Here is a 15,642-nt window from a genome sequence, read left to right on the forward strand (position 1 = left end):
ATCTCACTTGATGGTTTGTGAAATATTTAAATGGTAGATAAATTGTAATTAAATTACACAAAGAAAAATATTCAAATATATATACCCGTTAGCGCAACAATAAAACATAAAAGAGCAGCCAAACAGACACGAGAGTGTCCATCTACACACTAAAGGAGCAAAAACAAGAACTAGAGAATATAGACACGAATAAAGAGAAAGAGTGAGGAAGTAGTGGCATTGCATAAGGGTTAAAAAATGTACACATTCCTCCTTCATTTTGAATCAAATACATATAAATTAAAAACAATTTATACAAAGAAATATCAAATATATAAATACGTTAGCGCAGTAGAAAAAACGGACAGACGGGCACGGGAGTGCCCGTCTGGATGCTAGTTAGAAATAAAAAAAATAAAAATTGAGGGAGTAAAGTGTAGAGTTCAAGCATTTTGAAGGAGAAGGAAATGTAATTTACTCTATTTATTTTTCTCAACTCTTTGGGTATAGTTTACAATGCCCACGTCTTACTATATACGATTATTTTTAGTAATAACTTTCAAGTACAACTTAGATAGATGTGATACGAATTAGTTTTTTAATAAGATCACGAACCTAAATTATTTATCAAAACTTAGAGATACGTATCCACATGTCAAATTAACAATAACTATCATGTCAACATGATATTCTTGATACAAATTATTAATTAACACTGCAATGCCCTAATTCATTGAGATGGACGATTATTCAATATAATTAGTGTTCATAATGAACTAAACAATAATAAGAATGAAACTCGTTTACATTGCAAACTACTAAAATATGAATTTGAAGTAACTACTCGTTTACTTTTGCATAGGAGTTGTATCATGACAAAGTGTGAAAGAAACTATTCTCCATATTGGAGGAGATTGTTATGACCCATCCTAGTTTGATTGTCTTCTTCAAGAAATATTTGAATATACACTGAAATTCATTATTACAATGTAAAATTAAAGAATACTTGAAGATTCATTTGAACAAGTATATAAATACTAAGTGAATTAAAGAAGATGATTTCTTTTAAAGGGAAATAAAGTACAGAAAATAAAGAAGATGATTCCTTAAAAAAAAAAAATTAAAGAGATTTGCCTCTCAAAAAATAAGATTAAAAGAGATTGGATTTGGATTAAACACGTTTGTGACAGTCTGGTATTAAACGTGTATGTAATTAATTGGAATCTTTAGTAAACTCTTACCTAAAAAAAAAGAAAATGTTAACCAATGTTCCTGGGGCACGGGTTAAGGAATTATAAAAGAAAATATTGTATTGGAAATTGTGTATTCTACTCCCTCCGTCCCTTAATAAGTGACACAGTTGACCTAATTACGCATACCAATGCGTAATTTTGAGTTTAAATATCTTGAATAATATATTGAAAAAAATTATGAAAATTTGATATTTTGAAAATACTCATCGAGACGAATCTAACGACATCTTATATGATATTATTTATCTTTGTTTATTAGTAGAAAAATATAGTCAAAGTAAGTTAGGTCAAAATTGCACATTTTCAAACAGATCATTTATTGCGGGACGGAGGGAGTACTTTTTTTAAAGTTAAAAAAGTGTTCTTTTCAATGCAAAACTTAAATTTTCTTTCTATTTTTAGTTCCTTAACTAGTGCTCCAGGGGCACCGGTTAACATATATATTAAGACAAAAAAAAACATATTTGAACTCTTACTATTGATCAAAGAACAAATTTGGGAGTACTGCTCCATTGATTTGAAACAACCAAATGAGAAGAATAAACAAGCGAATGAGAAGGAAAAGCAAAAGAAAATAGTGTTAAATAATGCTTAGAACACGTATTTTGTTCGAACCTTGGACTTTGCATATATGTTTTGGGAATCTGGACCCTGCATATATTATTCATTATCCTTATCAAATGAGCTAAGTTCACGATGACCTTAGAACACATATTTTAACATACTAATTTAAACATTCAATCTCTTATTTTAAAAAAATACACGTGGATGGCAATATTTTATGTGGAAATCATTTTCAAAATGGTGAAAATAATGTGTTAAAAGTTGTGTTGATAACATTACTCTGAGTTTTTGCTATTTAAATATATCAAATTTCATATTTAATATCTTTAAAACTTATTTCAAAAAAAGTTCCTTCAAATATTTTGAATTAGTATTTTTTTGTCTATGTTTTTATGTAATCTCGTGTGCACCGTTCAATGTTTTGAATTATTTATGCAGACATGTTTAATATATTTGATAAATCAAAAGTTTAGAATTTTTTAACAAGAGATGAATATAATATGAACGGCGATTGTAGCACATGGTAATGAGGTTTCATTGTTAGCTGGAAACTCTATTTCATATACTAACAGCGATTGTCAAAATAGGTATAGTTCATGTTAAATTTGATGTGGTTGTGCAAGATGTTTGTGATATTGGTAAGCCTACTGGGGTGAAGTTTATGGTGATATGGCTAATATGTTTAATGCTCTTTCTAGAGTGGAAGATAGAGGGCAACAAAAGGGTGAAGGAGGAGGCGAGGGTGAGAAATATAGGGTTATTGGAGGTTTAGACGATTGTTAGTTTGTGCGGGTTATGGGTTATATAACCCGCACAAACTAACAATCATATATATGATTTAGTAACACGGGCTTTACCTAACATTTGTCAAATGTTACAAGATCTAAATAGTAACAGTTGTTTTTGATTTAGTTACAATTTTGAAGTGTTACTAAATCATATATATGTTGTTGATATATCAATGAAGCTTATTACTTACAATGTTAAAGGTTTGGGCGATGAAAGACGAGAAATGATGTTTTTGGATTTGGTTAAGACACAATGCCCAATGGTTTTGTGTATTCAAGAGACAAAATTGGAGGTTATAGAAGAGTATGTTTGCGCAACTATTTGGGGTTCAAATGGGTTTGGTTTTTCTTATAGGCCAACAGTTAGAGAATTAGGAGGCACTCTGACCTTATGGGATGCTTAGGTAGTTAAGGTGTTGGCTACTTTGAGTTTTGCTTTTGCTTTGATAATTCAAGGCAAGGCCGCTTTGTAACGACCCACATTGAATTTTTTATTGCTAATGGGAGGCTACGGCTGGGTGTTGTTATTAACAACAAAAGGGAGGCTAATTGGTGTGTTTGTGGTGATTTCCATGTTATTTGTACGACTGATGAGCGAAGGAATAGGGCGTTAAGTCCCGGATATGACGGGTTTTCTCAATTGAATCAGATTATTGAAAATAATGTTTTATTTGATCTTCCTCTCTATGGGAGGCGCTTTACCTAGTACCAAGGAGATGACCCGTCAATGAGTCGACTAAAAATAATGAATTGAAAAAAAAGATATTATGTTTGTGTTAAAGTAATGCATAATAGGCAATCTACATGGATTGAATTTGAGACCTCATTAAACTAAAGGACATTATTTTTAAAGTATATGTAGTCAAAATCTTTATTACGAACACTACTAAAAAAACAAAAATTAGTGAGGGAAATTTAGTGTGGAAAAACGTAAAATTCCTCTCTAATTCCGTCACTAAATTTTGCGACCAAGGAATTTGTGAGGAATTTCATTTTTTTCGTCACTAATTTCCCTCGTTAATTTTGCTTTTTCTAGTAGTGGAAATAGGATAGTAGTAAGCCATTGATACTATTATATGGGTAGATTGATGATCACATCTCATGAATCATTGATTAAGAGTTATCATGTATTCACATAGATATAAATATTAGGAGTAATATTTATATTTGATTGACACATCATGAAAATACTACATAGAATGTTGTTTAAGTATCATAAGTTATTCTCATAGTGACAAGTTGTGTATTCCACTATTTGACCTGAAATCATTATGTACTCTAGATGTAGGAGTCCGGTACTTTGTTGTCGTTCAAATGTTATCTATAACAGGATGACTATAAAGTCAGTTGATTGGTACTCCCGAATCATGCTAAGGGACATGAGTGACCTAGATTGAATTTTCCCCTCCTACATAACATGAGAAATGTCTAAGGGCCCAATATTGAATTAATAAGGGTGATACACTATATCTTTTGTTCAATAAATACATGAGGGCAAAAGGGTAATTACACACATATCATTATCATGTGAACTAAGTAGAGGAGTTGTCATTGAGCGATACTTGTGATCACTCACTTTTAACATTCGACTTTAGTGGATCCGCGCTTCAAGATGTAAACACGTAAATCCTTAAAGTGTTTAAGTATATGTGTTTGATTTTTGATTAACGATTTAATCAAGATCTGTTCATCACAATTTATTCCGTTAAAATGATTAAAATTTTGAAAAAACCACTCTATTAAATCCCAATTGTTTGGTCAAAAAAAGAAGGTAGTTAAACGACCAGTTTCGTAACAAAAAAGAAGCAAAAAACATGTTAAAAATGAAATTAGATGAAATTTAGATAATTATCCTTTGTCTACCTATATATTACTGTTGTTTTAAAAACAAGGAATAAAAAAAGCAATTGGGAGTAAGCTTGCTAACTTATTTTTTAATGTTAGTCTATTCATATTGTTATTTTTTTTACCTTTAAATTAACAAGTCCATCATAAGTTAATCTCGTAATAATATACATTTTTATTATTTTTGTGTGAGCATAATTCAGTTGACAGAAATAATACATTATTATATGTAGGGGTCGTAGTTCGAACTCCAGATCCCCTTTATTATCTTAAAAAGTGAAGACTACTTGAAAAAAAAAAAGGTAAAAACACATTTTCATTTGGACTTTGGCCCTCTTTATTGAACGAATTTTTAAGGAGCATTATCATTCTACTACTCATTTTCCACCTTAATGATTGGTCCTAATAACATATAGCTGATTTAGCACATTCAAATATACATGACAACTGAATCACACTCATATTCTTTAGCTTTAGGAAATCTACTTGAATTAACTTTATATGATTTGTGCTAGAAATTAATACAAATCACATGACTCACCATATATAGCTTCAATGTGAAGCAACAAATCTTTCAAAGAACATACAATGAATGTAATTTTATATTGCTTGTGTATTTGAATGCTTGGACATGCCATAAGACGTTCTTGAAGCATTGAAGCCGTATCTTAATTACAAAAAGCAAAATGACAGCATGTCAAATATTATGATACAATAAGGATAAGTAATATATATTTTGAAGATAGTCATGACCTAAGCATGGCAAAAAGTGTTTATATAGCACTACAACATATATGAGATTTAATAACATTTCTAAACTGTAACTAAATTAAAAACAAATGTTACTATTTAGATCTTATAATATTTGACAAATGTTAGGTAAAGCCCGTGTTACTAAATGATTTCAGTAACACTTGAGAGTATTACATGCAACACTTAAAAATTGTTACTCATTTAGTAGCTAATTAGTAGCAAATTTGCAGCCAATCTATAGCTAAAAGTTTTAGTTGAAATTGCAGAAATTCTATTACATAAATGTTACTAATAGTCAATCCAATAAGTACTTTTAGGATTGTCATGTGATTAGAATGTTATTGACTGATAAACACCATCTACTCTTCAAATCTTTCTTAGTTTCACATGAGTGTACATTATCATATTAGAGAGAGATTGAAAAATTCTTTGGGGCTTCTAACTAATTTTCCAAAGAGTGAGGTATGAAAATCATTTGAAATAGAATTGATAACATCTTGGTTATAATGGACGAAGAAAGTTTTACATTAAATTGTTAGGAAATATTTTACTTCAAAATTGACATATTAACAATATTAATATAATTTTCAATAAGTGTCATCTCCCTAACTCCCCTTATTTTCAAGGTAGGAGCCACAATTTTAACCATATATGATATAGAGACAAAAGACTATACATAGTCAAAAAAAGATGTAACTATATTACAATAGAACCGTAATTAACATAGGAATTGTGCTATGTTTGAAAAACCAACAATTTTGATGATTGTACAGATGAAAACTTTTGGAAGCTAAAGGAGCAAACAATCTCCTTAAACCTCTTCTCAATTTTCTTTTCAATTAATTTCGCCAATTACCACAACAACAACACATAATCAATTCTTTGTTGCTTCTCCCTTCAACCATGAAAAACTTGATATTGTTTATTTAGTTGATTTCATGTGAAGAATCAATAGTAATGTTGGTTGGTCTTCTTTGTAGACTTACCAAAGAGTAATAAGCTCCACTTGGCCCTTTAGACAACAAAGATGAATGTGTTCCTTTCTCAACAACACTTCCCTTGTCTAAAACAGCAATCAAATCGCAATTTTGTATAGTACTCAACCTATGTGCTACAACCACACTTGTCCTTCCAACCATAACCCTTTCTAAAGCATCTTGGACTAATTTCTCAGATTGACTATCAAGTGCACTTGTTGCTTCATCCAAAAGCAACACCTCTGGATTCTTCAATATAGCTCTAGCTATTGCAATTCTTTGTTTTTGACCACCACTAAGTTGAACTCCTCTGTCACCACACAAAGTATCATAACCATCTTTTAAGCTTGATATAAAATCATGAGCATTTGAAGCCTTTGATGCCTCTATAATCTCACTCTCATCAACCGTATCATCATAAGCTCCATATGCAATATTTTCCCTTATGGTACCACTAAACAATGTTGGTTCTTGACTCACAAGGGCAATGTGTTTCCTCAATGACCTGAGATTATATGTCTTTATGTCTCTACCGTCAATTGTCACTATCCCTTTAAGTGGGTCATAGAATCTCTCAATTAGTCCTATGATTGTCGATTTTCCAGAACCACTTTCCCCTACCAAAGCCGTTGATTTTCCTGCATCAATTTTAATCGAGAATCCTTGAAAAATCATAACATTAGGTCTAGCTGGATATGAAAAATATACATCACGAAGTTCAATTTTTCCTATTAACTTTTCAGCTTGGTAACTTTCTAAATCATCAGGCTCTATTTTTGTATACCGATCGAGGACTGCAAAAACCGATCCAACGGCATCAGAGCCTTTAGCAAGATCATTTGTCATGCTACCTGCATCAGCAATAACTCTTCCTGTACTTACCAAAATCATAAAAGTCTCGAATAAAGCCTTAGCCGAGATATAACCTTGCGACACAAGTTTTCCACCATACCAAAAGTCCAAAGCCCAAGTACAAAAATTGAGACTTTGTGAACATGCAAGTCCAATACCTGCAAACCAGGACTGTCTAATACTTTCATGGCTTGGTCCTTGTTGTGCTTTTTCAAGCATTTTGAGAATTCTATCTTGAGATGAAAAAGCATTGATGGTTCTTAGATTTGAAACTGCTTCAGCAGCTATTTTGCTACATTCATCTTGGGCCTTGATGGCTTTGCTTGACATGTTCTTAAGAAGGACACGTCTTGTATAGAAACAACATATGATAACTGGTTGAACTGCTATCATAACAATGGCGAGTCTCCATGCAATGATTAGTCCCATTGTGAATGCTATTACCACTGCTGAAATTGTTTGTACCACTAGAGCCAATCTATCACCCACCAAAGATCTTACCTGTGTAATTAATTTGAAGAAAATTGTTAAAAAAAATAATTTAATGGGGATGCACACTATTAATGTAAAATAGTTATATGTCGTGTTTAAGCTAGAACTCGCGATATTATCATGTAAGCTCACTTGGTCATCACAATTTAAAAATAACCGTAAAATGTTTAATTCTCATTAGACGTCGGTCTATAATTAGTTTACACCGACAATGCGTTTCATCTTTTCTAAAAAATAATAATAAGATCATTTGTCACTATACATTCCTCAAAATGAAGAACAGTAACAATCAATGACTGAAAAAATAAAAACCATGTTATTGAAAGATTCTTGGAAGCTAGTAAATAGAACGAAGTTAATATGAAATGATAATCCAAAAGGTAAGATCATTTCTTAGAAATTTGTAATTTTAGTGCCAATTGAATGGGTCACACACATTAGTGTTATATAACCGCGCTACGTTAGCCTTGGAGTCCAGAAATCCGACGCAACGTTAGCCTCGAGTTTTTTGCTTGCCCCACCCCGACGCTAAATTAGTGTTAGCGTCGGTTTTAGTCCTGTTATAGTGGGTTTCTGACCGACGCTAAAAAGCAGTTTTCTTGTATGTTCATATGTTGTATTAACAATAACCAATGTCTTCGGTTTGATAGTCTTTTACTATAAAAATAATACTTACTCTCGTTATTTTGTTTTCATTTTATAAAGAAGATTAGTATAGAAAATATTGAAAACTATTTTGTTAGGTTTATTAATATGTATATTAAAACTTGAAAACATATAAGAAATTGATATTTTGTTATGAAAATTGAGAACATAGAGGTATATTTTATGCAACTAAGTTAGTGTATTAAGTTAAACAGAAATAGTTGTGATATTCAGTTAGTGTATTAAGTTCTTAATATATAGTTGTGATATTATATATCTCTAGTAGAACATGCAAAGTTAAACAGAAATTGAAGAGAACATACCACATTAGCATCTTTGGCAAGTCTAGAGCAAACAGAACCTGTAGAATTTCGATCTTCATCAAACCAACCAACTTCAAAAGTGAGTATCTTGGAAAACATCCTTTCTCTAACCCTCTTAGTCAAGTACTCTCCCATGTAAGCAAAGCTATAATGTTGAAGTACATTAACAACCAATGAGATAACAGCCAACCCTAGAAAACAAAACACATAGATCCTAATTTGCTTCTTAATCTCATCATGGTCCTCCAGAAAATAAACTGATACAACCGACCCCAATGCAAACGAATATACAGGTTGAATTGCACCGAATAAAACTGCATTTATACAACCCAAACATGCTTGCTTCCATTCAGGCACATTCATAGCCAACAACCTTCGAAACGAAGGAACCTTGACCTTCTCCTTTTTCGTATTATTTATACTATTATGATTATTGCGATCATCAACTACAACAACATTATTAACAATATCTTCAACAACATTGTTATAATTAAGGATATCATCACCACCATGTGTCATTGAGTTGAAAGAGCTGCTAGAACGACTTACGAGTCTACGACTACTCGTGTTTTGCATGTGACCTCTATTCATGATAGATGGAGTGTCATCAGTTTGATCATTTCTAGTTTGTTGGAGACGAACGAGGGAGGTGTAAAGAGAATTTTCATTTTGCATGAGGCTTTCGTGAGATCCCGTTTCCATGATCTTACCATTTTGGACAACTGCAATGATGTCTGCATTTTGGATGGTTGATAAGCGGTGAGCGATGATGATGGTGGTGCGTCCAACCGCCGCTTTGTCTAGAGCTTCTTGAACAACTCGTTCGGATTCAGAATCAAGTGCACTTGTTGCTTCATCTAGTAATAAAATTTTAGGCATTTTTATTATGGCTCTTGCAATGGCAATCCTTTGTTTTTGTCCCCCTGACATCTGAACTCCTCTCTCCCCAACCTGTAGTAATAAACATTAACATCTTAATTTAAACTTAATTAATGACTTTATAATGGCTTTGCCATTTCGTCTATCTACAAAAAAAAAAAATAGAAATAAATTGTAAAGAATTGGATTAATTAATTAATCAAGATTTTTTGCTAGTAACAATGTTTGAGAATCATACGTAAACTACGTTACAAAATTAATTTTAACCCATACTTAACTTCTGTTCATGTACGACTTATATATACATTTTGAAAATAACAAGTTCATTCCTTCCTTCAAAATAAATAAAATAACAATTTCATGTGAGTATAAGTATACGTGAAGAGTAGTCATAAGGGTATAACTAGAAATACATGCGGTGTAAAGAAAATGATAGTGTAGTCATTGTTTATTAGTTAATTAATTAATTAGGGAAGTCAACTACTAATGTCCTGTTATATTACGTTTCAGATGGTTTGCATTCAATGAATCACTTCTATAAATGAATAGATAATGTTAGTTATATATACGGCTTCACTACTAGCCAATTCATGTTGTTTATATTTTGATTCTTACTATAATAGCTAACGTGTAGGGAATATAAAAATCACACATTTTGAATGGTTTTGCACATATATTTTTGGAGTTTGTTTAATAATTAGATCAACATATTTAATCGAGGAACGGTAGCAACACTCATTTTTCAACATTTTTTTTAACATTCACTCTTTTATTGAATGAATTCAATGTATGTCCCACCACTTTGTTTAGGTTTAATTTTCAAAATGTAGACCCACAATGGTTTAAACCAATAAAAAAGTGAGTATTAGAGAGAGTGTTGCTAGCATTACTCTATTTTGTAACAAAGTCTACTTTGCAACCATATATTTTAAATGAGAATGTTAACGAGTGTTTCGAGGTATTGGTTAAAATGTTAAAATTAGTAAGTTTGTATAAAAAAATTATGTAGTTATTGCTAAGATAATAGTAAAAAATTATATTTTCAAGATAAAGTTTCAATAATAGACTTGAAAGTAGTATTAAGATATAGTATATATTTTTTGGAAAGAAATGCTAGGTAATAATTTGATCTAGTCAAGATATGTTGGAATTGAATATTCAATTTGTCCCCAAAAAGGCAATTCCAGTCATGCAACTTGGAAGGGAAAGATAAGGTGCTTCATGTTTGTGGACTACCATATTATGAATTAGTAGGAAATGTTTTACAGTACAAAATCGTAGTGTAACAGATTTCACATGGATGGATATATTATTAAATAAAAGGGAGAATTATTCATGCTACTTATTCCATATTTCCATGGTATTCTTGTCATCGATTCTGTTAGCAAATGGGTTAAAAGTCAACATATTTTAAGTTGTATATAGCACCATGGCATATGGAAATTAATTATCTTAGTTCATCTTCTACTCTCCTACCATAGTTAAAAATTGCATTTACAATAGCAATTGTGGCTGCAATATAAAAAATTTGAGGTTTCTGCAACGACATTGCAACAACAACTGCAGCCTCGTCGGCAACATTTGTCCGCATTTCATATCATAATATTAAGGTTCACAATATTGTTGGAACCACAACTAAAATTTAGAACCATCGCTTTATCTTTCGTCTTATTAGAATGGATAAATAGATGTTTTAATCCTTAAAATTTGTAAGGGTCTCATCAATTTAAAGTTATGAAATAAAAAAGACTAAATTGATTGATATTTTACAATTTAAGAAATTAAAATTTTGTGAGGGCTAAATTGGTTGGTTGTTACAATTTCAACAACTTAAATATCTATTTGCTTTTTTAGAATAAGAAAATTCCATTTATAAATATTTGGCAAGTAGCATCATAAGAAAAGAAGCTAGCACTGCATGAGTATCATATCTAAGGAAAATTCCACTTAATTACTCATATTTGGTTAATAGCATATTAATGACAAAAGCAATTAGCACTAACCCAAGTATCATATCTTACGAAAATTCTATTATATTTGATTAATAGCATAATGTGACAAAAGTAATTAACACTAACCTGAGTATCATATCCTTGTGGCAACATTGAAATGAAATTATGAGCATTAGAAGCTTTAGCAGCATCCACGATTTCTTCATATGTAGCATCCTCTCTTCCAAAAAGTATATTCTCCATAATGCTTGTTGCAAACAAAGCAGGTTCTTGACTTACTAAACCCATTTGTGACCTAAGCCACTTAAGTTGCAACTTATGAATAGCAACTCCATCAAGAAGAATCTCTCCACCAATTGGATCATAAAATCTTTGCAAAAGTGATACAACTGTTGATTTTCCTGAACCACTTCCTCCTACTAATGCAACCGTTTTCCCTGATGGAACCTTTAAACAAAAATCATTTAGGACCACACTTTCTGGTCTTGATGGATACACAAATTCAACATGGTTGAACTCAACTTCCCCTAAGACTTTCTCTAGAATTTCACCTTCGATGTTTTCAGAATCTATCTTTGGAACTCTTTTTATCATTTCCATTATTCTTTCTCCTGCAACACTTGCTTCTGAGAAGTACTTCACATTTGATAAACCAGCTCCTAAAGCCCTACCACATAAGAAAAAATTATATAATTAACAACTATTTAGCAACGACATTTTTTTATTGAAGGTGTGTCTAGTGTCGACACAGTCACGCGTGATTTTAAATTGGTTTATTTTCTCAAATTTATTACTGGCAAGGGTGGCGTCTCTAACACTTACAGAATAACTTAATGATTTTTGTCTCTTATTTTGCATCCATGATTTAATTTTTCATAATAGTATGAATTGAATAAAATGATACAAAGGGTAAAGATATACTTACAATCCACCAAGTGCTAATGATGCTCCAACAGCAAATACAGTACCACCTTTAGCACCATGATACATGACCATTCTGCTACCATAAAAGGACATAAAGGACCATATAGCAAAAACAACACCATTGCTTCCTATGGCCAAGCCTTTAGCTAAGCCTTGTTTCAATCCCAACTTCACTGATCCTTCCAAAGCATTAGAGAAAGCAGCTATGGTTTTGCTTTCTCCTGCAAAGGAATAAACAGTTCTAATTGAAGATATTGCTTGTTCTGCTATTGTACCGGCTTGATTGTACTCTTCTCTCATTTTTCTAGCCAATCCCATCAAAGTTCTCCCATACATGAAACCAGGAATCACAAGTAGTACCACAAAAGGGAACCCAACAATTGCTAATCTCCATAACAATGCAAATGCCACTATGTAGCTTCCAATGAACATAGATGCATTCATCAAAAAATTTGGAACCTATATAATTTTTAAGTTAGAATAAATTAACAACACATAATTATAGAAACTTAAATGTAAAGTAGGTCTGTAAATAAGCTTTTAGGCCTAGTTAGATTTTATAAATGGCCACGAGAAACCCTTAAATGGGGAGATTCTTTCCCGACCCCTAATTAACTTCAGAAGTATATTTTTCTAACTCGTGTGGTTTTTTAAAACCTAGTGGTCAGAAAAGAAGCACTCCTTAAAAATAGCCTATGCCAAGTAATAGATCAGACGCATACCTTGAACTTTTATAACATGCCTAACTTATTTGATCAAAGTTTGACTTGTCTGACCTGATCTATTTTCATCCTTGTATAAAATAAAAATTGATATAAAGTAAAACAAATTTTATTTTTTATACCTTTTCACTAAGAACATCTTGAATCACTAGGCTGTCGTTAGAGACACTTGTGATGACTTCTGATGTGCTTGTAACATGCAAATCAAAGTATGCTACTTCTTGTCTTAGAACTGCTTTTAAGTATCTAGCTCTCATTCTTGCAGCTTGTCTTTCACCTGTTCTTGTCCAACAATAACCCTCTGAAGTTCCTCACAAAGTAAAACGAGGGTACAATGTTAATACTTGTGTATCATTTGGAAAGAATAAATTATCAGTTTAGTCCTCAAAATATCACTTTCTCTCTAATATAACCCCTAACACATATCCCTAAAGTATGTGAAAATCCGTCATGTTAGTCCTTAACATCTTAATAGTGGATACTTAACTAACAGATTTTATATAACTTTAGGTACTACTAATTATTATATTTATATACTTTAGAGATTAAATTGGAGAGTTGTGAATAAACCATCAATTTAGTCCTATTCAATATCCAAATTAAAGAAAAACAAAAACCAAAATGGTAACAAAACAAAAAACTCACCTAGGAAGCAAGCAGCAAAAGAGGCACATGCCAAATATAACAAAACAAGAGCATTCTGCATCACAAAGTTAATAAAGTCAAACCAAATATCCTATAATGCTACTATATATTATTTTCTTTAATGTTCTCTCATGAAGAAACTGTTATAGAATTTATGTAAGTAAAAGGCCACACATATTTTCATCATAGATTAAAAGTACATAATAATATACACTAAAATATACAATAATAGATTAATCTAACTTTGAGATTTGGTTAATAAAGAATCTAAATTGTATTTGTTAAGCTAGAGAGAAGAGAGAAAAAAACCTCATTGATGTTATGTACAAAATTGGTGCTTGATGAGCCAGAAATAGTACCAATAGAGTTCATAATTCTGCTTGTGATAAACAAAACCAAAGGAGTCATTAGTCCATCACCAATGGCACCAATCAAACCAAAAGCCATGAAAAAACAATCAAGAACATCAGCATGCATGAAAATGGACCTAAAAGAACCATTTTTCTTTTTCTTAACATTAATGGAAACATTTTTCTGATCACCACCACCCATTTGCAATCACAACAACAAGTACTCTTTCTATTCTGATGATAAGACAAAAAAACCAATAGAGTAAGATTTTTCTACAACTATATTATATATTTGTACTTGGTTCCAAAACCAAGCTTTAAATGGTTTTGTTTGTTATATGCTATGTTGCAATGTTTTTGTGTGATTTTATAGGTAAAGAGAGAGTGGAAAAGACTGTGTGGAGTGGTGGTGGGGACAAGGAAAAAAAAAAGTAAGAGAAAAAGGTTGTGAGTGATTCATGACAAAACGTGGAGTGGCTTATTATAAGGAGGGTGTATATAGTAAATATATTGTTAATAATCTCTTATTGAGTCTTTGACTTTATAATATAATATTAATACTAAGGAATATGTTTTTTCTATAACTTTTTTTTATAAATAATGAATCTGTTAAAGCGTCATTAATGACGATTTGAAGCTGTGCATGTTAATATTTTTTTTTGAAGAGCCGTGCATGTTAATTAATTGAGATAACTTAATAAATTAATAATGTAAACCAGTCTAAGTCTAAGCATGGACCTCAATGGTTTATCTGCTATGGTCAGTTGTGTATATTGATTGAGGTCTGCACACCAACGGATCAGCCATATTAAACATGTAACAACTGAGAAAATTCGAGAGCATTACTCTTGAGAGAATCCATTCTCTATTAACATGAGGTAGACTCAAACTAACGTGGCACAATTTGTTATCATTTTTGTATGATCGGTCCACTTCTCCTTTTGCTGAAATTACATTTCATATACTCTGTCTTGCTTCTACGCAGATGAAAATCATACGCTTCTAAGGCTTGTCTCCAAGTCTCTAGCATCCCGTTCAGTTCCTCACTCGACTCATCAAGCAAGACTACGTCATCCGCAAAATGTATACATCTCGATGCTAACACTTGGATGTGTTATGTAAGTACATCCAAAACTAAAGTAAAAAAGATAAGGACTTACGGTTGACCCTGGTGCAATATTGTTATGGAAAAATTTTCGGTAGCCCCATCCTGTGTTCTCACACTAGTCGAAGCTCCTTCATGCATATCCTTGATAGCTCTAAAATAGGCAATGCTAACCCCCTTTTTTTTTCTAGGGCTTTCTGTAACATCCCAGACAGCTTTCAGGATTGCCGACTGACCCCACAAACCAACACGAGTCTTCTCAACGTGTTTTGTCCTCACTTGCACGCTTACTAGGAAACTTCCCAGTAACCCATCCCAAAATTGTTCCAAATTAAGCACGCTTAATTGTGGAGTTCTTATGGAATGAGCTACCGAAAAGAAGATGCATCTTGTTGATATGGGTAGTACCAAACAATTCTTATAAGTCTTCATTCAACCATGCAGTCCCAAACCTACACGGCCTCAGGAACCCTCTCATTCCGGTGTGATTCGGTTCCTCTAGAAACTGTCAGGAGCCGCTCATTGTCGTGCCTTGTGTACCGGCGACCACTCCCCGCCCTCGTCAGCCTTGGGTGTTACACTTTCTACAAAACC

At 32.2% G+C, this 15,642-nt stretch overlaps 1 protein-coding gene across 1 annotated transcript; it reads right to left on the reverse strand.

Moving 5' to 3' along the window:
• Nucleotides 1-5,763: 5,763 nt before the first annotated feature.
• Nucleotides 5,764-14,333, reverse strand: LOC11419688 (ABC transporter B family member 15). Its single transcript, XM_003618364.4, has 7 exons — nucleotides 13,903-14,333; nucleotides 13,594-13,648; nucleotides 13,071-13,249; nucleotides 12,228-12,685; nucleotides 11,429-11,969; nucleotides 8,472-9,422; nucleotides 5,764-7,512 (listed from the first exon to the last, which is right to left on the reverse strand). The coding sequence occupies exons 1-7, from the start codon at nucleotides 14,143-14,145 to the stop codon at nucleotides 6,109-6,111; spliced, it is 3,831 nt and encodes a 1,276-aa protein (XP_003618412.2). The 5' UTR covers nucleotides 14,146-14,333; the 3' UTR covers nucleotides 5,764-6,108.
• Between the last annotated feature and the right edge of the window lie 1,309 nt (nucleotides 14,334-15,642).

This window comes from Medicago truncatula, chromosome 6, assembly GCF_003473485.1.
Source record: "Medicago truncatula cultivar Jemalong A17 chromosome 6, MtrunA17r5.0-ANR, whole genome shotgun sequence".
Classification (NCBI taxonomy): domain Eukaryota; kingdom Viridiplantae; phylum Streptophyta; class Magnoliopsida; order Fabales; family Fabaceae; genus Medicago; species Medicago truncatula.